This window comes from Chelonia mydas, chromosome 9 (assembly GCF_015237465.2).
Source record: "Chelonia mydas isolate rCheMyd1 chromosome 9, rCheMyd1.pri.v2, whole genome shotgun sequence".
Taxonomy (NCBI): domain Eukaryota; kingdom Metazoa; phylum Chordata; order Testudines; family Cheloniidae; genus Chelonia; species Chelonia mydas.
The window spans coordinates 72782777-72802573 of NC_057855.1; the positions used below are offsets into that span (position 1 = coordinate 72782777).

Consider the following 19797-nt stretch of genomic DNA (forward strand, 5'->3'; position numbering starts at 1 on the left):
GCTCTACCAGCAGAAGCAGGAATAGCAAAACTGACACTGCCCCGGCTGATGGCGCATGGAGCACAGAAGAGTGTTGGGGGAAGGGAGAAAACAATAGCAGCAGGGGAGATTGCCAGCTAAAAGGGGAGAGGCGTCACAGGGACAGGAAAAGCTGCCAACCTCATGGTCACTCTTCTTTTCCCCCTACAGGAAGCTATGCCTGTTCAGCTAAACTCTTTCAAGCGAGCAGGAAATGAAGTGAGGGGCTCTGAATATGCCTCTGGCTTTGTTGCTTATGCAGTTGCAGGGAAATGCACACGAACTGGGCCATAACTGAAAGCTGAGAGAGAACATGCAAGATGCCAGAATATAGACAAGCGTATGCTGTTGAGAAAAAAACACTATACCTACACAAAAGAAATGTCAACATTTTTATCTGCAGTTTATTTATTTACCTTATGGTTTTACTGATTTCATAAAGTTAATAAAGAGCATGATTTATTATAAAGGGTAAAACAAAGGGTTGAAATCACACTACTATATTTTCATGTCTTTCATACAAGTTACAAATAAAAATCAAACCATATTTTAAAGGGGAAACTAAAGAGTTTTGAGTTGAACATTTAGGATCAGGGAAATTGACTTGATGTCAGGGAGACCAAGTACAAGAGAGATTGGGCAGCACAATGGAACAGCAGAGGTTCAGCTCTCTAAATTAGTGGACGTCCCAAGATTTGACTGTATCTTAGGACACCTGGAAGCTCAGTATCTCAGCACAATGCTTTCCTCATGACATCATGCATTTGGACCATAATTACTTGCCTCCTTCATGGCTATGCAGTAGCAACCATAGAGAGGAGCCAGACAGAGGTAATGTCAACTCTGAAATAGTATTAACTTCCAAATAGACAGCTGTAGAGTCTATAGCATAACATGTTCCCCAACTCTATCCTCTTGTCCTACGCGCAAATTACTTTGGAGGTCTGACATCACTGATTTTGAGTAGAGGGAAACTCTGCCTGGGATTCTGAAATGAATAGCTTCATGTTGGTGGAGAGAAGAATATGGCCCTAAGATCACAGCAGTGGTTGGATTATAGAAACGTCTGCCCATTTTGACAGACCAGGAAAGGAATAGTGTATCCATAAACATGGAACAAAGTGGGGATTTTACACAGAATTTTGGTGGAACTTCACTCTTGCATTTACTGGAACCTCTAGCCGAATCTGCTCTCGCAAACACGCATGCAAAATTAACTGAAGTCATTGCGGTTGCATCACGGTAACTAAGAACAGAATTTGGCCCTCCAATTCTGTAAGTAGTCAGTATGTACAAAATTAAAGGCTTAATTTACAATCCCAAGCTGTAATTAGGTTTTTTGCTTTAAGGGAAATGAGGAATGTGGAGGGAGTCTGGGAGCAGCCATTCTACATGCCATGTTGTCCTGAGGAACCTGTGTAATTTCAGAAAACAAAACCTTATGGGTTTTGCTCAATGTCTTCAGTCCCCCTTAAGGGAGTGGAAATGCACCTTATGACACCATGGCTGTGGAACAAACTCTACAAAGGAAAGAGAGGGATGGAAAACAGCACTGAGATGCAGACCACTGTGAGTCTGCTCCAACCTCCCTTAGCTAGTGACAGGATTTCTTGTGGAACAATGGGCTGATTGGTCGCCATGACCCGTCTCCTCCATGTGACTCTAGATTCTCCTCTCAAAGGAAAGAATGTTGGATTTCCCATGGATTTTTAGGTTAAACTAAAAGCACCTTTTTCCTTCTCATGAGTATTTCTGTAGGAGGGGAGCATGTGGCCTTATGTGGCCTTTCCTGCCACACATGCACAAAATGCATTTAGTGAACACAAAAATCCTTTTGTCTTGACAGATATGCAACAGTTAGGGCACTACTTAGAAACAGATATCCAACTGCATAATCAAGTCTTCAGAAAGAAGGTTAGGACTATATCAATCAGATAGGAAACAAAATAAGATATTTTCAGAAATAACCTGAATTTTGTTTTATAATGAGTAATATTCCATAGATGATTCCTTTCTTATAAAGCTTTCTTGTAGTTACATATATTTTTGTGAGCGTCCTAGTTCATAAGGTCTTCCAGCGTTTGGATTGTTCATTGGTTGAGCAACACTCTGAAACCTGTCAGACCTAGAAAACTCCGGTATGCCATATTTCTGTAAAGAGATTGAAGTTAAAATGTAAATAAAGGTAATTGAACAAGACATTTCCTACTGTTTCCTCTTAAAAGTGGCTGTTCATATTTATATGTCAAATTAGGTTTCATTAAGTACATTTTAAGTACTAGTTTCTGTATTTGTGAACACTAGCCATCTGGAGTGTCTGGAGATCATTTTGATATAAATTACAAATGATTTGACTTCCAGTGCACACAGGATCCAAACCATGTTAGTAAGAGCTAATAGAGATATGGTATGATGTAAAGGTTTTATCACTATGAATTTGGGATATCTGTATTGTTCATCATTGGTGAGGCTACAAGTAGGTTATCCAAAAAAAGGGTCAATAAAACCTGCAGACCACATCATTGTGTATTATGCTTATGTCACCATCTTAACAGAGAAAACTATTTTTAGAAATGTTTTAAAGAATAAAAAAAAAGTTTCCCTCAGTACCATGAGTCCTGCTCTACAGATAGACCAGAGAGAGAGGACAAAAAAAACATTTATTTTTTTTAGAATAAAAAAATTACTTAATTGCTCTAGTATATATAAAGAATTCAAGAACTAATTAAATTACTAATATCTTGATATCCTCGAAAATTTCAGGAGTTGAAGCAACTGCGGTGTGTCCCACTGGAGAGCTAGAAATCACCTTTTCCAGCGCCTCCCATTTCTGTTCTTGCAAGGCTCTGCGATATTGTACCTTAAATCTGTCACTGGTCTGGGACTGAATGTTGCCTGTTGTTGACCTTGGGCTGGTGTAATTTTAGGGAGGAAATTCTACACTTGGGGAAAGAAGAAAACATTTCTCTGGCAGTGGTTGGTTTTTTTTCTCCTTTTGTGTGTCTTTTTGAAGCTCTCCAAAAGCTTGGAATGTTACACTATATCCTGCCAAGATAGATTATTGGTACGGGCCTACCAAATTCATTGTCCATTTTGGTCAATTTCATGATCATAGGATTTTAAAAATAATAAATTTCATGATTTCAGCTATTTAAATTTGAAATTTCACAGTGTTGTAACTGTAGGGGTCCTGACTCCAAAGTGGGTAGTGAGGAGGTCGCAAGGTTATTGTAGGGAGGTCGTAGTATTGCCACCCTTACTTCTGCACTGCTGCTGCTGGTGATGGCGCTGCCTTCAGAGCTGGGTGGCCGGAGAGTGGCAGCTGCTGGCTGGGAGCCCAGCTCCGAAGGCAGTGCCACTGCCAGCAGCAGCACAGAAGTAAGGATGGCATGGTATGGTAGTGCTACCCTTACTTCTGTGGTGCTGTCTTCAGAGCTGGGCCCTTGGCCAGCAACCACCGCCTTCCGGTCACCCAACTCTGAAGGCAGAGCAGAAGTATGAGTGGCAATATCACAACCCCCCTACAATAAACTTGCAACCCCCCCATAACTTGCTTTTGTGTTGGGGCCCCCAGTTTGAGAAACACTGGTTTCCCCTGTGAAATCTGTATAGTATAGGGTAAAAGAATACAAAAGCCCAGATTTCACGGTCCAGGTCGCATTCTTCACAGCTGTGAATTTGGTAGGGCCCTGATTATTGGGCAGTGTGTAAGTCTGGTCAAAAGTCCACGAAAAATGCTGTCTGTTTCGAAGTTCCACAATTTCACATGGTACTCATGATCACATATGCAACATAGTTTCACAAAATCATGCTACAGAATAGATCCTACCTTCCCCAGCCAGGGTGAGGTAAATTAGTTCATCACTCGGCTAGCAAGAACTGTTTTAAAACATAGTTTAAACTCGAGAGGAAAAGGCATCTTATTTTTCATTCTCTTACCATTTTGCCCTTTTGCAATCAACCTTTGAACAACTAATTGAAGACAATACTTGAATAGGATCACAGGCTTCTGAAAAAAATGGACTTCATGGGATGTCTGCAACTTTTTATATGGGAATTATACGAAACTTATGCCTAAGTGAAAGAAAAACTCTTCCAGAATTCAAACTGGCTGAAACAGCTTTCAGACCCTCATTTTTTGCATTGATGACAACAAATGTATACAGCAAAATAAATGTCTTGTGTCCTTAAGAATAGTGGTGGGAAACTTTTGATTGGTGGCAACCCAGCTCCCTTTTATGTCATTAATTCTACTTTGCACCTACTCTAAAGGCCTGATCCATGTTGGGATTTCTGTCAGATTTAAGAAACCATACATAATATATACATAAATGACGAGTACGTGGAGTGTCTAATGGAAAACAATTAGATATTTGAGGTTTTCTGACTATTTTATTTTTCTTAATTTTTTTGTAACAAGTTTTTTAGAATCTTTACAGTAAACTCTTCCCTTACTGATTTTTTTTTGGGGGGTGAGGGTGGGGGTTGACTATTATGAAAAGCTGTGCCTATTTTACTTGCATAGGACCTTCCATATGGAAAGACCCCAAATTGTTTGTACATGCAAATCACTACACTGCACCACTGAAAGAGACAACTATGGGGCAGGAAGGGAGTCTAGTTAGGTTATTTATTTAGAATTTTTTATTGACATTAATTGCTGAAGCAATTGCAGTCCTTACATTGTTTTAAATAATCATTTACAAATGATTGAGTGGCTAGAGCAAGGAACTGTGAATCATGGTTTACACTCAGTTCTACAAATGGCTTTCTGTGTATTGGAAAAAGAGATTTAATTTCTCTGTGCCTAAGTTTACTTTTTTATAGTATGTGTACCTACCTACCTTCCTTCACAAGCATGCCATGAAGCTTTTGTATTAATTTCTGTAAAGCACTTGGAGATCCTTGGATGAAAGGTGCTATGTAAGAGTTAAATATTAGCAGCACTATTGTTATTACTATTATTAGCTGTTTAACAGTGCTAGCAATAACACAACATTTTAGGGCAGAAAGTGATGGAGAAAGTTTGACACATTTGACACTTCAGGGAAAATTTAGTTAAACAGTAAATAATGAGTCAGTTTGTAAGCTGCTCAATATACCATAGTTAGATACTAAGAGCTTTGTATCTACAGCACTCCTTTTAGATTTGTACATCACCCCCACCGAAGATTTCAGCATGACTCTAGAAACAGTCACTACATTACTCTAGTTTCATACTGGTGTAACTCCAACCAAATAAATAAATTATGCTGGCACAAAACAAGTGTAACACATTGGTGAATCAGCTTGTTAGGTATTTGTGTTTCACATAAATTTTAAAAATTCCCCTCACTGTATCAGCAACATAGAATTATAGTTTCCATAGAGCAGATGGATATGCTTTTGGTCTTCTAGATTCTCTATCAGAAGCCTGGATTATGCAACTGTTACTCACTTTATTAAGCACTTATTCATATGAGTAGTCCCACTGACCTCCACAGTATGTCAAATTTACCCATATGTAGAGGGCTCACACAAGGATAAAACCCTCAAAATGGGGCTTTCACAATCTAGCCTAGACTGAACAGTGATAGGAGATTTCTGAGATAAAAACCACAGAAGTTAGAGATGTAAGCCTTTAGCACACAGAACATTTTTCAAATGAATGCAAGTCTAGCCACATAAAATGTATACAGGATTATGACAGTTTATTCTCAAGTGTCAGGTTGCAAGATTGTATAAGGGACACCTTTCATGTGTGCTTGAGATAGTTTATACGTACAGGAAATTGCCTCCCAGACATAGCTGGAATGGGGATGTCCTCTGCATAATCCACATTAGGAATATGACTGTTATGATAGCCAAACTGGTTACGCTGAGGAGACTGGAGGCTGAAAGAACTGTCTGCTATTTGAACTGCTCTTCCTGATGGCCGATGTGGTATATAGCTATCAGAGTTAAACAAACAGGGTTTAAAAATATTTGCAATGTCTAAACAAAATATAAATAATTGTAAATGATGACACAGTATTTGTGTGTTGAGTTAAAACAATCACCAAAAGCTTTATTTTTGACATTTCACTTCACTCTTCCATTCCTGGCAACACTTAAGCATATAAGTATGTTTGTGGATGTGAGTAGTTCCCTTTGACTGTAAGCTCTTTGGAGCAGAGACCATATCTACCTCTATATTTGGCACTTACCACAATGAGGCCCAAATCCCAATTTTGGCCTGTGGGTACTACCATAATACATACCAGGGGTGGCCAAACCATGGCTCACAAGCTGCACGCAGCTCTTTTACGTTAAAGTATGGCTCACAAAGCCCCCCAGACCCTCCCCATTCTCTGCCTACCAGACTGTGGGAGGATGGGGGAAGCTCAGGCCTTCTGGCCTTGGCGGGGTGGTGAGAAGGGGCTTCTGCCAGCGATGACTGGTGCCTGCTGAGAGTGTGCGGGGGGGGAGGGGTTTGCCATAATTTAAAGGTTTCCATCCCCCCAGGCATGCCCCTTCCTTGGCCTCAGTGGCCCCTCCCTGCAACTCCCAGGTGATAGCGCTATGTGGAATGGCAGCGGTAAACTGCTGTGAGCTGCAGGGAGGGGCTGCTGCTTTAGCTCCGCAGGGAGAGGCAGCAGCAAAAGCAACAGCTTTCCCTGCAGTTCCCAGCTGTTTGCTGCTGCCTCTCCCCACAGCTGCAGCTCCTAATTTGCTGGCTCCAACCGTTGCTTTGCAGGGAAGGGGCCTTGCGGCACCATGTGACTTAGCAAGGCCAGCAAACCCTGCAAAAATCTGGGGTGGGTCAGAGTGGGGACGGGACATGACCTGATGGGCTCTCCCACACATTGCCTCTGGCTTCTGCCTATCTGCGAGGGTGGTCTTGGGGTTCAGCTGAAGATTGTCATATGCAGCTTGGAGAGTCAGTAAGTTTGGCCACCCCTGATATATATAATGATTTATTAATATCACATTTTAAAAATCAACACAATAACAATTTTACAAAGATAATACTTATTAAATATGGTCCATATCAGAATAAATGAAAGCAAGAATACTAACCATAGGGCTCAAGAAACACTGACCAAATCTTTCTGTATTCCTCACATTTGCCATTTGAATGGAAAGATATTTCATCTAAAATTGCCAGATTATACTTTATCAAGTCAAATAACTAATAACCTTTTGTGACATTCAATTTCCGAAGCAATGTCTCTGGTTACAAAACCAGCTTTCAACAATAAATTTCCTTCAGGAATAATTCTTCTTAATATTTTGATAATGTTGTTTAAAAGTTATACAGGAGGTTCTCTGCTGGAAGATACAGGTTATACATAATTTAGCCAAAAATGAGACTAGAGATGAAATTTTTGAGAAGAAATGGGGACAGCTAGAGATATTGTAGGCCATTACCACACAACATTTTTCAAATGAATGCAAGTCTAGCCACGTAAAATTTATACACCACAAATTTGGGTTATGTGGTTTGACAATGTTTGTACTGGAAGCTTCTCTGTCTCCTCTTACTCTCTTACGTATCATAAATCTGCTCAGGGCACAGAATGAGCTGATGTAGCTGGTTGTTTTAGCTAGGTGTTAAATTTTTGATTAGTATATCTTGACTATTTTGGTATATTTATATATGAGAACAAGCCTATACCAAGGGCCAAGAGGCTGATAGCTATGCTCCTCTTCCTTAAAGGAAGTCGGAGTTATGCATGGCTCTGGTAACGCACTGCTATCATCTCATCCTATTCAGCTGTATTCTAAATCCAGATACACCCTAATCTTAAGCGACGGATAAGGAAGTAAATTTGTCATCATGCTCACAAGTGTCATGGATTTTCTATGCTTTTCTTTTGACTTTCCTCGTCTTTCCACTCCATTAGTGATGGAAGAAAAGGGATATCTCTATCTGTTAATCCTGCAAAGGGAGAATATTGTGCTGCCAGTTGCCTTCCTCCTGTTAAGGGAGTGAAGATTCTATTACTGCAGAACCTGGAGGTAGGAGCTCTGGTGTCTGGCAGTTGTTGGGGAGGAATAAAAAGGGGAGAGAGCATAGCTAACTGAGGGAATTGTGGTTTTTTCCTCCCTAAAAATCAAAATGAATAAACCTATGATTTTTGGAGAAAAGTCACCATTATTAATTTACAAGCCTAGTCACCTATTTTGAAATTTAGCTTCAGAAAGAAAAGGGCTAGAAACTTAACTTTTTGTTTTTAATGAGAGCTAAGATTAGGTGGAACAGAATTTAACCCTAAGATTAAACTCGATAAGTTTATGGAGGAGATAGTATGATGGGATAACATGGTTTTGGTAATTAAATATTCATGGTAAATAGGCCCAATGGCCTGTGATGGGATATTACCTGGGGTGGGATCTGAGTTACCCAGGAAAGACTTTTCTGTAGTATCTGGCTGATGAATCTTGCCCATATGCTCAGGGTTTAGCTGATCGCCATATTTGGGGTCGGGAAGGAATTTTCCTCCAGTGCAGATTAGAAGAGGCCCTGGAGGTTTTTCGCCTTCCTCTGTAGCATGGGGCACGGGTCACTTGCTGGAGGATTCTCTGCTCCTTGAAGTCTTTAAACTACGATTTGAGGACTTCAATAGCACAGATATAGGTGTGAGGATTTTTGCAGGAGTGGTGGGTGAAATTCTGTGGCCTGCGTTGTGCAGGAGGTCAGACTAGATGATCATAATGGTCCCTTCTGACCTAAATATCTATGAATCTAACATTTGACAAACCTCAGAGATTTATGAAAAACACTAAGATCACCTAGTAATTGAAGATTTAGACTAACTTGGTAAATTTAGTCCTATGTGCTATTTCTCATGGAACATTAATGCACAGAACAATCCTGAAGTATTTGCAACAACAGTGTTTGAGTTGTGAGAGGACAAAGAACATTGTTCAAAAGGAGAAAAACTCACCAGTTTTCCCATAGTCTCATAATTCTAAAATAATGTATCTGATCAACCTAGTGAGTAGCTGCTAAATTATAATATGCATATAAAGATTCAAAAGTACAATGAATACTAATGCAACAGGTATAATAACAACCCCTGAATACACTTAGATATATTAGAACTTCAATGATCCTTAAAAGAAAGTGTCACAGAACAGTTAGATTCTGCTTTGTGCCTTAAAAAAAAAGGGGAGGGGGAGAGAGCAGGCTGGGAGTAGAAGGAAGAAGCAAGTAGCAGAGTAATGATGGAAAGAGCAACTGGACCAGACAATGAGGATGTAAAAGAAGGACTATAACAATGAAGAATAGTTGTTCAGATATTTGTGCAAAGCCCTAACTTGAGCAAATGGAATTCAACTATGATTAGAAATAAAATGTATTTAGTTTACATCAATTCTTAGTACAACTTTAATCTGATCAAATAGTTGACTAGAAGGGGTTCTAAAATGGGCACTGAAAATGATTAGAGAGGCATGGAGGGACTTTAGTATGATGAGAGAGAATTTAATTTAGAGGAGTGATGAATAAAAAGAGGTATGCAAAATAATACATGATTTAGAGGAGGTAAATCATATGCTTCTGTTTACCCTATTGTAATACAAGAATAAGGAAAATTCAATGAAATTGAAAGGTTCTAAATTGATAAGAGGAAATGCTAATTATGCGTTATATAAAAAAAATAAGTGGCAGTTATCACTTATAGAGGCCATTGAGGCCATAAGCTTAGAAGGATTCAACAAAGCACTGGACATTTATACACTGGACAAGAGAAAGAAGGGTCACATTATTCCAATCTATTAAAAGAGAGAAACTTTTAGGTTTCAAGGCACATGCCAATCCTGGGTGGATGGGAGTAAGGAGGAAACTTCTGCTTTGGATAGGTTTTTCCAAAATTGTGCACTATCGGTTTCTTGCATCTTCTGAAATATATGGTACTGGCAACTGTTAGAGGTAGGGTACTAGACTAGATGGACTAATGATTTGATCCTGTATGGCAATTCCTATACCACTGAAAGTTATATAGTGATTCTTTCACCCTCTAAGCCAAGGACCAAGTCTGGAGAGAAAGTGAGAAAAGAAGGTCTGACAAAAGCATAGCATACCTGAAACCTTCTACTTCACCAGGTGACTGTGATTGCACAAAACTTTGGCTTTGCAGTTGAATTTTTGGCATTCTAATATTCTCTGTGGACCAGTCATCCTGTATAAGAAAGATGAGAAGCGAAGGCTTTACACACCAAGTACACAACAGTATGTTTACAAAAGTAACTCATCTGGTGCAGATTGCTAGCACTTGACTTTGATTTTAAAAATTTAGTATTTACACTTGTATATGTATCAATTCATTTACCAATTATAAAACTCCCTTTTGGTGTATTTGTTGTGAAGACAGTATAAATCACCCTTGTCACTATCAATTCATTAACATTATAATAGGTGTAAATTCCACATAACAAATAAGGCTCAATGGACCTGATGCTCCTCTTCCACCAGTATTATAACAATACAACTCCACTGATATCAGTTACTCCTAATTTACACCCAGTATAAATGAAAGACAAAGTCAACAAAATGACTCTGATAGCGAAGGTCATTTTAATGTTTGGGTTTTTTAAAAAACAACATTTGTTTCTCTTTTTCATCATTTGCATTATGGAGGAGAGAGAGAGAAAGAGAAGGAAGAGGATGTAGGGTGGAGGTCTTCTGATATGTGTGAGTAATTGTAGAGGTGCTGTTTTTTAATGCAGTATCTTTTTGTTTTGCAGCAAGATCCTCTCTTAAAAAGAGAATGATGAAACACCAGAGCATCATTTTCATGCAGCAGGAAAGGGAGCAATCTGAAGAATCAAAATATGTATTCTGTAGTGGCAACCAAGCTCAAATTATGTTTCCTCTTCTAAAGCTACAACAAGTCAGGATCATCAGCAAGTTGTTAGCTTAACAAACTAGCATCTGGAGGGAAGAATTATATGGCCCACCTCCCTGCCAGTGTCCCTAAGTGTACAGTTTCTAGTGTTTTGACTAGCCCAATTTTGTCTAACACATGAAAGGGTTGGTTCTGGTTTCCTTTTTTAGACAAATATCCAACTAACGTCAGCTGCACCATTCTTTTAGTTTTCTCTATTTCTTAGGACTGTAAGTATTATCTTTATTGGAGTGTTAGCAGCTGCAGCAGAATCACCACCCAGAGGCATAGTTACTTAGGGATACTCTAATTCGTAACCCCAATGGGGCTGTTGTGCTGGAGGGTGTTGGTAGCTTCCAGGAAGCGAGTCTGGTCTGTGGGCAATAAAATATCTCATTGCAGCTGATGGGCATGCTGACCATCGTTCATTCTGGGTAAATGGAAAAAGCAATTAAGCTCCTTTATGAAATAAGATAGCTGGAACAATAGAAGCCACTGCCCAAAGCATCAGCCACATGAAAAACCTGAGCACGAATGAACTAAGGGAGAATAAGTGGGATTTCCATTGGACTGATTACAAATGCAGGGGCTGGGGCATTGACTGGATTGCAGGTAGATATGTAGGTAAGGGTGTGTGTGTCTCTCTCTCTCAAAGGCAGAAAGCCATCTGAAAGCAGTCAGGAAAGTCAGAGAAGCACAAGTAGCATGGCCCTGAGAAGAAGCCAAAAGAGCTTCTTTTAAGCACAGTGCTGGCTGAAAAGGCAGGCTTGCAAATAATAAGCAAGAAAACTGCCCCTGTTGTTTGTTCCTACTGTGTGCAGGTAAACAGGATTTTGTGTACATTCTTTGTAAATAAACAGGATTGCACCAAAGAAACACCAGACTTATATCATCACTCTCTCCTCCTATTGTAAACAAGACAAAAGGCCCAAAATGTTGGCTAATTGCTCAGGGCAATAGGGCTATTACAGTAGCAGGGATTTTTAGGACGACAGTGCACATTGGCCATGCCCCCTATCCCATCTTTACACCACCTGCGTATTCCCCCCAATGGGAAACTCACCAGCTAGCTTCTCCTTTATGGCAGTTTTTTAGGGCCATTTCACTGCTTTGGTATCATAACAAGGCCATAGCATAGATTAGGATCTGGCCTTCTTTTGCTATAACAACTTAATTAAAAATAGTTTAACGCATTAGCGTTATATTTTTAGTTTTTAGAAACTAACAATTTGAAGAAATATTTCATTGTAAGAGAATAATGTGGAGGTGAATGAGGGCATAATGCATTAGCCCTTACATGTCCAGTGGGACTGCTCACACGAGTAAGGGCTGCAGAAGTGGACCCCTAGTTTGTAGCACTTCTACTTTTCATTTGACAGGTAGGTTATTTACTACTTCAGTAAGAAAAGATAAAGCTAGCATCTGTAGTACCAAATTCAGCAATAATTATAAAAAAATTAAACAGCACCATCTACTGGTGAAAGAAAAGCTGTGCCTTATGTATTTCTGTTAAGTGATAATTTTCTATTAAAATATTTTACAAATGTATTTATCACGGCAGCTATCTGCTTTCATTTCTCAGGTAGCCAGATCTGTTGTTTGTAAATGAGATGACTTGCATGCACCGGTCCAAATGGAAGAAATGGAGAATATGGACATACAGTGAGTTCCTATGAACTCACTGTATGTCCATATTAAAGTTTATATAGCCATTTCTTCTTTATGTTGCTGGCTAGTACTAGTGGTGATCCCTGTTACTGAAAATATGTTGTCTATGGTCAGAGAACAGAGTTGAGAGTCAGGAGTGGGAAATTGGCATAGGAAGAATGGTCTAGTGAGTAGGGCACTATAGACTCGCACACAGGAGTTTAAGTCCCAGCTCAGTCACAAATTTCCTTTGTGGCCTTGGGCTACTCTTTTAATCTACCCTGTTTGACAGAGAGATTGTGAAGATAAAATTCATTAAAATGATTGTGAGGCGTTTTGGTGATGAGTGCCATATAAATGTTTAGATACTATCCTAAAGAATGTATCCCAGCGTGAAGGCAGGGCTCTTTTTCTGGCTCCGTCATTGACTCACAGTGTGACCTTGGACCAGTTTTATGTAACTTCTGTGCTTCAGGTCAGTTTAGCCAACTAGTAAAAGAGGTTGCTGCATATTCACTACAATGTGAATTTAGGATTTGACTCATCCTTGTTCCAAAGATAAAATAATAAAACAGGAAGAGGTTGTTTAAAGTATTCCAGCCTCAGTATTAACTCAGTGGCACACTGTGTATTTTAACTGAATTTATATTACGAATTATGGCAAAACTTCTTAGTATGTAGGTACATATGTCCTATCACAAGCTTGACTGTTCATCTAGGGAATGAAGAACAGAGAAACTGAAAATTACATTATGCATAAGCATACTCTGCTGGCCAGCCGAAACCAACTAATCCACCCACAGAAGCGTCTGTAGATGAGAAGTCTCACAACATACATGGAAGGAGAAAGAAGGGCCATGCTATTAGTTTTACCCAGAGGTTAGCCGTTCACCTACAACAAACTGAAAGGCAAACTAAATACAGTTGGAAGAAATACTTAGGCCTGGTCTACACTGGGGTGGGGATCGACCTAAGATTCGCAACTTTAGCTATGCTATTCTAGTGGCTGAAGTTGGCGTATCTTAGGTCGATTTACCTCCCGTCCTCACGGTGCGGGTTTGACTGCTGCCGCTCCCCTGTCGACTCCACTTCCGCCTCTCGCCGTGGTGGAGTACAGGAGTCGATGACAGAGCGATCAGGGATCGATTTATCGCGTCTACACTAGACGTGATAAATCGATCCCTGATAGATCAATCACTACCAGCTGATCCGGCAGGTAGTGTAGATGTACCCTAATTACATTCATAGCTTATATACAGCTTTAGTCCAAGATTTCATTGTATCAAATTTTAAGGCATTATATTATCTTTTTTCATGATGAGCCAGGCCCCCAGCAAGTATAAATTAGTATAGCTTCATTAATTTCAAAGCAGTTATGCTAGTACATCAGCTGAGAATCTTCCCTGATATATCTTCATTACAACAGAACACGACCATAGATATAATATGGAACAAATCCTTGCTAGGCTTCCTTAAATGTGCCCATCAAATCTGTGAACATATCCATTTTGTACATGCAAAACTTTACATGTTTTTAAAATTTGCAGGCGAACAATTTTACTTAATTTACAGTAATTAAATTGCCATATACTGCCACATGACGGGTATATTGTGGGACCAACATGGCAACAACAACACTGCATATAGGTATATTCATGTTTGTTAGGAAAGCAATAAGTTAAGTGAATTGGAAAGCAAACCACTTCCTCAGCAACCTGAGTTGACTTTTGTTAGAGGTCAGTGTTGAGACACGCTGACAGACCACAGCAGTGGAAACCTGCATTACGGCTGTCCACGCAGTACCTGTTCTGTAGATAAACTGAGAACGTCAGATTCAAAATCTGTTTTTCACAAGCACTATATTCACATATACCATACATACTTGCCTGTATTCATTGCACTTTTAATGCTGGCTTGTTTCCTCCTCTGACCTGCACTGCTTGGATGCAAGGCAGCACTGGATGAATGAAGACAAACTGAGATTTTAAGCCCTGATTGTTCAACATACTGGCCTACAGAATGTATACTGTTACAAATACTATTCACCAATACACTGAAGCATTACAAATCACATCTGATTTCCACTTGAAGTGGGAGCATGTGACAATCTAGATGGCAGATATTTCACTTTTTACCTTAGCCCACCGCTGTTGAGAAACATATCTTGAGTTATCATCCAGCTCAGGAACAAACACATGGTTATGCTGTGACTCGAGTTCCGTTTGTCTTGCCGGTTTCCTGAAATTAAAAACAAACCATGCTGTGGAGTATGTTCATGAACATGTCTTTTATGAAAAACTTAGATCCTCCTTCTCCATTATATACAGGTACAATATAGACTAAGAACACTGAATCTTTATTACAATCCTTAGCTGCATAGATTAGTATGTACCATGCCAATTAATCATGATATAAGTGTATTCAGTGGCCGTGGATGTTAACTAAAAACAATTGCTGAAATAAATTGCAGATGTTGGGCCAAATTTCCCCCTCATTTACACCTGTGCAACCTCACGGACTGTGCTGAAGAGGCTTAACTGAGGCCAAAATTGAGCCCGCTGTATTGTGGAGATACAGAATGTTGCATTAATGAAAGTCTCCTCCCATCCTCTCCTCTCACCCTCCTCCCCTTCATCTTCTTCCACTTTCAATACCTAGAACAGTCTCCCATTTTCTATCTCAAGCTCACATATGCTTCAGCTCCTCCTCAAAACTTCCTCATTCTCCCAAGTAATCTCTGTATTCCCTCCTTTCCCTCAGCTGTTGATTTGTCTTGTCTACCTTACATTAGAAACTCATTACAGCAGATAATGTGTTATACAGTTTATAAAGCACTGTGCAGGTCAACAGCACTATACACATGATTAATAATAAATAAGATGGAGACTCTGCAGTAAGGGGCCATATCATACAAAATGTATAGTTAACTTTTCCAAGCCCCTTATAATCTGAAATGAAGCCCACTTTCCCCTTCTCCTGTGGTTGCAGATGGCCCCTGTGTGCTTAGACATCCAAAACAGGTTTTATTTAGTGCAGCATTAACTTGCTATAATTTTCCTTTAGCAATTCATAGTGTTTTTCTTTTCAGTGCAGGATATGTAATGCTTTTTTGGTGTGATTTTGCCCACATCTCCTTAGATCATGGCTCTTGTACTGAATTTGTAGATATTTTGAGGATAGTCTACAGTGGGTTGTGTTGCTCTGTAATTTAGCATGGCAGCCATATAAAAATTTTAGCTCTTGCATAGTATTGTGAGATTTAGTTGCTATGTTTTGGGATGCATATACACGCCTTAGTGACAGAAGGTGTGAGCCAAATGGCTTCTTAGGGCAGAGATGCCCCTCATTCTTTAAATGCTTGGGGATGCTCTCACAGACAGCGCACAAAGTGTTGGGATGTGTACAGAGCACAAGCATCTGCTCAAAATGCCAATGATTGTGATAAATAGTGCTTAATTGGCAGGATCCTGGTCAGTTCTCTCTTTAGTCTGTTTGAGGTTGAGGAAAGGCAGCCAAGCATACTCTCATAAATCAGTCAGGACAAATATCGTAGCTTCAGCTCACCCTAGCAAGTCAGTTAAGGGGACTTATTAAAGGAGCTTGCATGGTCAGTCTTGAGGGAGGGAAACAAAGGTCTTGTTTGGGTGGATGTGATTATATTAGGTAAAATGCCTAATAACTTAAGTGTTTTGATTAGTGCAGTCAATTAATCACAGTCAACTCTAGGGATTAACTCAAAACAAATTAACTCGATTATAAAAATAATTGATTAATTGCAGTTTTAAATCACACTGTTAAATAATACCAATTGAAATTAATTATAAATATTTTTGAATGTTTTTCTACATTTTCAAATATATTGATTTCAATTACAGCACAGAATACAAAGCATACAGTGCTCATTTTATATTATTTTTGATTACAAATATTTACAACTGTAAAAAAGAAACAAAATAAATAGTATATTTCAATTCACCTTGTACAAGTACTGTAGTGAAATCCCTTTATAGTGAAAGTACAATGTACAAATGTAGATTTGTTTTACGTAATTGCATTCAAAAATAAAACAATGTAAAACTTTAGAGCCTACAAGTCCACTCAGTCCTACTTCCTGTTCAGCCAATTGCTACGACAAACAAGTTTGTTTACATTTACAGGAGATAATGCTGCCTGCTTCTTATTTACAATGTCATCTGAAAGTGAAGACAGGCATTCACATGGCACTGTTATAGCTGGCATTGCGAGGTATTTACATGCCAGATATGCTAAACATTTGTATGCCGCTTCATGCTTTGGCTACTATGCCAGAGGACATGTTTCCATGCTGATGATGCTCTTTAAAAAAACTAATGTGTTAATTACATTTGTGACTGAACTCCTTTGGGGAGAATTGCATGCCTCCTGCTCTGTGATTTTACCCGCATTCTGCCATATATTTCGTATTATGGCAGTCTCAGATGATGACCCAGCACATGTTGTTCAATTTAAGAACACTTTCCACTGCAGATCTGACAAAATACAAAGAAGGTACCAATATGAGATTTCTAAAGATAGCTACAGCACTCAACCCAAGATTTAAGAATATGAAGTGCCTCCCAAAATCTCAGAGGGAAGATGTCATGTTATCAGAAGTCCTAAAATAGCAACATTCCAATGCAGAAACTACAGAACCCAAATAACCAAAAAAGAAAATCAAATTTCTGTCGGTGGCATCTAACTCAGATGATGAAAATGAACGAGCATCATTCCACACTACTTTGGATCGTTATTGAGCAGAACCCATCATCAGCATGGAAGCATGTCCTCTGGAATGGTGGTCAAAGCATGAAGGGGCATACAAATGTTTTGCATGTCTGGCATGTAAATACTTTGCAATGCCGGCTATAACAGTGCCATGTGAATGCTTGTCCTCACTTTCAGATGACATTGTAAATAAGAAGCAGGCAGCATTATCTCCTGTAAATGTAAACAAACTTGTTTGTCTTAGCAATTGGCTGAACAGGAAGTAGGACTGAGTGGACTGGTAGGCTCTAAAGTTTTACATTGTTTAATTTTGAGTGCAGTTATGTAACAAAAAAAAATCTACATTTGTACGTTACTCTTTCACAATATAGATTGCATTACAGTACTTGTATGAGGTGAATTGAAAAATACTACATTTACTTTTTTTACAGTTCAAATATTTGTAATAAAATAATATAAAGTGAGCACTGTACATTTTGTATTCCTGTATTGTAACTGAAATCAATATTTAAAAATGTAGAAAACATCCACAAATATTTAAACAAATAGTATTCTATTATTAACAGTGCAATTAAAACTGCGATTAATCACGATTTTTTAAAATCTCGCGATTAATCACAAATGTTTTTAATAGTTTGACAACTCTAGTTTTGATACGATGTTTTGATTTATTCCTAAACTATATCAGATACAAAGTGGGTGGAGATTTTGGACTGTAAACACTGTTAATTTAAATCACCAGAGGCTGCAAATACATTCAAATACTAGGATTTTCTTTGCTTTACACTTCACACAAAGTTTGGGTATCTGTTCTATTATATTGAGACCAACTCTTCCACACAATTCTTTTGAGTTGATTTGTAAAAAATTATGATCTTCTATTGACGTCGTCCAACATACACATAAAATAAAGGAGTTAATTATTTCTAGATTCATTTCTTTGATCAGCAAAAAACTTAATTATGTAAAAAAATAACTTACCTAGCTCCTTTAACACTTTTATTTGACTTGTTTTTACAGTAGTAGACACACTGTATTATTACACCAACTAGGAAAGCTAGTGTTACTGCAGGAAGTACAGTTACTAAAATCAAGTCCAAAGTATTCCAGAGTTGTTCACATTTGTGACCCATGTACCAGTAATCTCCCCAGAGGCCTCGGTAGTAAGGACATCTGCCAATTAAAAAAAAAAAGAAAAAAAAGAAGTGTGTTTCTTAAAGGAACAATATTCTAATTAAAAAAAACCCCTCCAATAATTCAGAAAAAAGAAAACATTTTGTTCTGTTATTGAGTGAAGTATGTCAGGAGTCCACAGATCCATTACTTTCATGAAGCATTATCTATCTTAAAGTTTTATACTGCTGTCCACCAGTGTTGTATCTGTGCACTTTCCATGTAAAATCAACAGCAATAGCAAAGTCCGTAGTGAACTTCATGGAGTCTCTGGCTCTTCTGCCTTTTCAGGGTAAAAACTCTGCTTGGGGTAGGGTTTTTTAAAGTTTTTTTTTTTAAATTAATTTACTTTTATTTTTAAAGCTGGTTTCTTTCAGGGTTTTGTTTGCTCTTTACACTTTTTCCCTGTAGGAGGTGTGTCAGTGTGATGAATGTCATGTTTGTGATAGAAAGGTCTTTTTGAAGATTTTGCATTTTCTAATGAGAGTCAGACTCTGGATTTGCCTAATGCTCTCTGGAAGTTTATTCCATAGTTGGATCCTCTCCACTGAGAATACTTTGCTCAGCCATACTTTTTAATTTATATTAAAGTGGATTTGTATTTTTCATTATAAATATCAATTTTCACAATGTAGTATACTATATGCAGTCTTGTTGTATCCATGTTAGTCCCAGGATATTAGAGAGACAAGGTGGGTGAGGTAATATCTTTTATAGGACCAACTGCTGTTGGTAAGAGAGACAAGCTTTTTTGCTTACACAGCTTCTTCAGGTCCAGGAAATGTACTCAGTGTCACAGCTAAACACAAGGTGGAACAGATTGTTTAGCACAAGTAGTTAAATATGTAAAATATGTGTTAACTATTTATGCTAAGCAATCTGTTCCACCTTGTGTTTAGCTGTAGCCTGTGTTTAGCTGCAGCCTCAGCCATCCTGTCTCTCTAATGTAGTATATTGTCATCTTCAAATTGCATTGAGCTGAAACGTAGGCACATACCGATTTGCCATATTGATCCATCTAATTAGGTATTTTACCTTCAGGAATTGCCCCATTTCATTTGCTTTATCACCTGGGCAATGCTGTGACTGTATAAGGGAGAAATTCTTTCCCAAATCCTATAGGTGATCAGATTGTGCCCTAATACATGGCATTAGATTATCATTATTAGTAACTCAATCTGCATGGCCATAAAGTTATCCTACCCTGGTATCTGAGTTGACAACTTCCTGTAGCAGAACATTTCAGAGACTGACTGCAGTATATGCCACATAAAGGACTAATATGCTGGATACAAAAGATTAATTTGGTACTTATATTTTCAGCTCAAATGGCTAGATCTCTTTAAAAAGAAAAGACGGTTTTGAG

General features: G+C 38.6%; 1 protein-coding gene across 2 annotated transcripts in view; it reads right to left on the reverse strand.

The window, feature by feature from the left end:
- Window positions 1-1765: 1765 nt before the first annotated feature.
- LOC114019422 overlaps window positions 1766-19797 on the reverse strand; it is a 43212-nt gene continuing 25180 nt past the window's right edge. For both annotated transcript variants that reach the window (XM_043522095.1, XM_043522096.1), the window contains exons 5-9: window positions 18240-18431; window positions 14651-14753; window positions 10066-10163; window positions 5783-5948; window positions 1766-2169 (exon numbers count right to left, since the gene is read on the reverse strand). In XM_043522095.1, coding sequence (XP_043378030.1) covers window positions 2053-2169; window positions 5783-5948; window positions 10066-10163; window positions 14651-14753; window positions 18240-18431 — 676 coding nt within the window. In that variant the 3' untranslated portion in view covers window positions 1766-2052. The remainder of the gene's footprint in view (window positions 2170-5782; window positions 5949-10065; window positions 10164-14650; window positions 14754-18239; window positions 18432-19797) is intronic.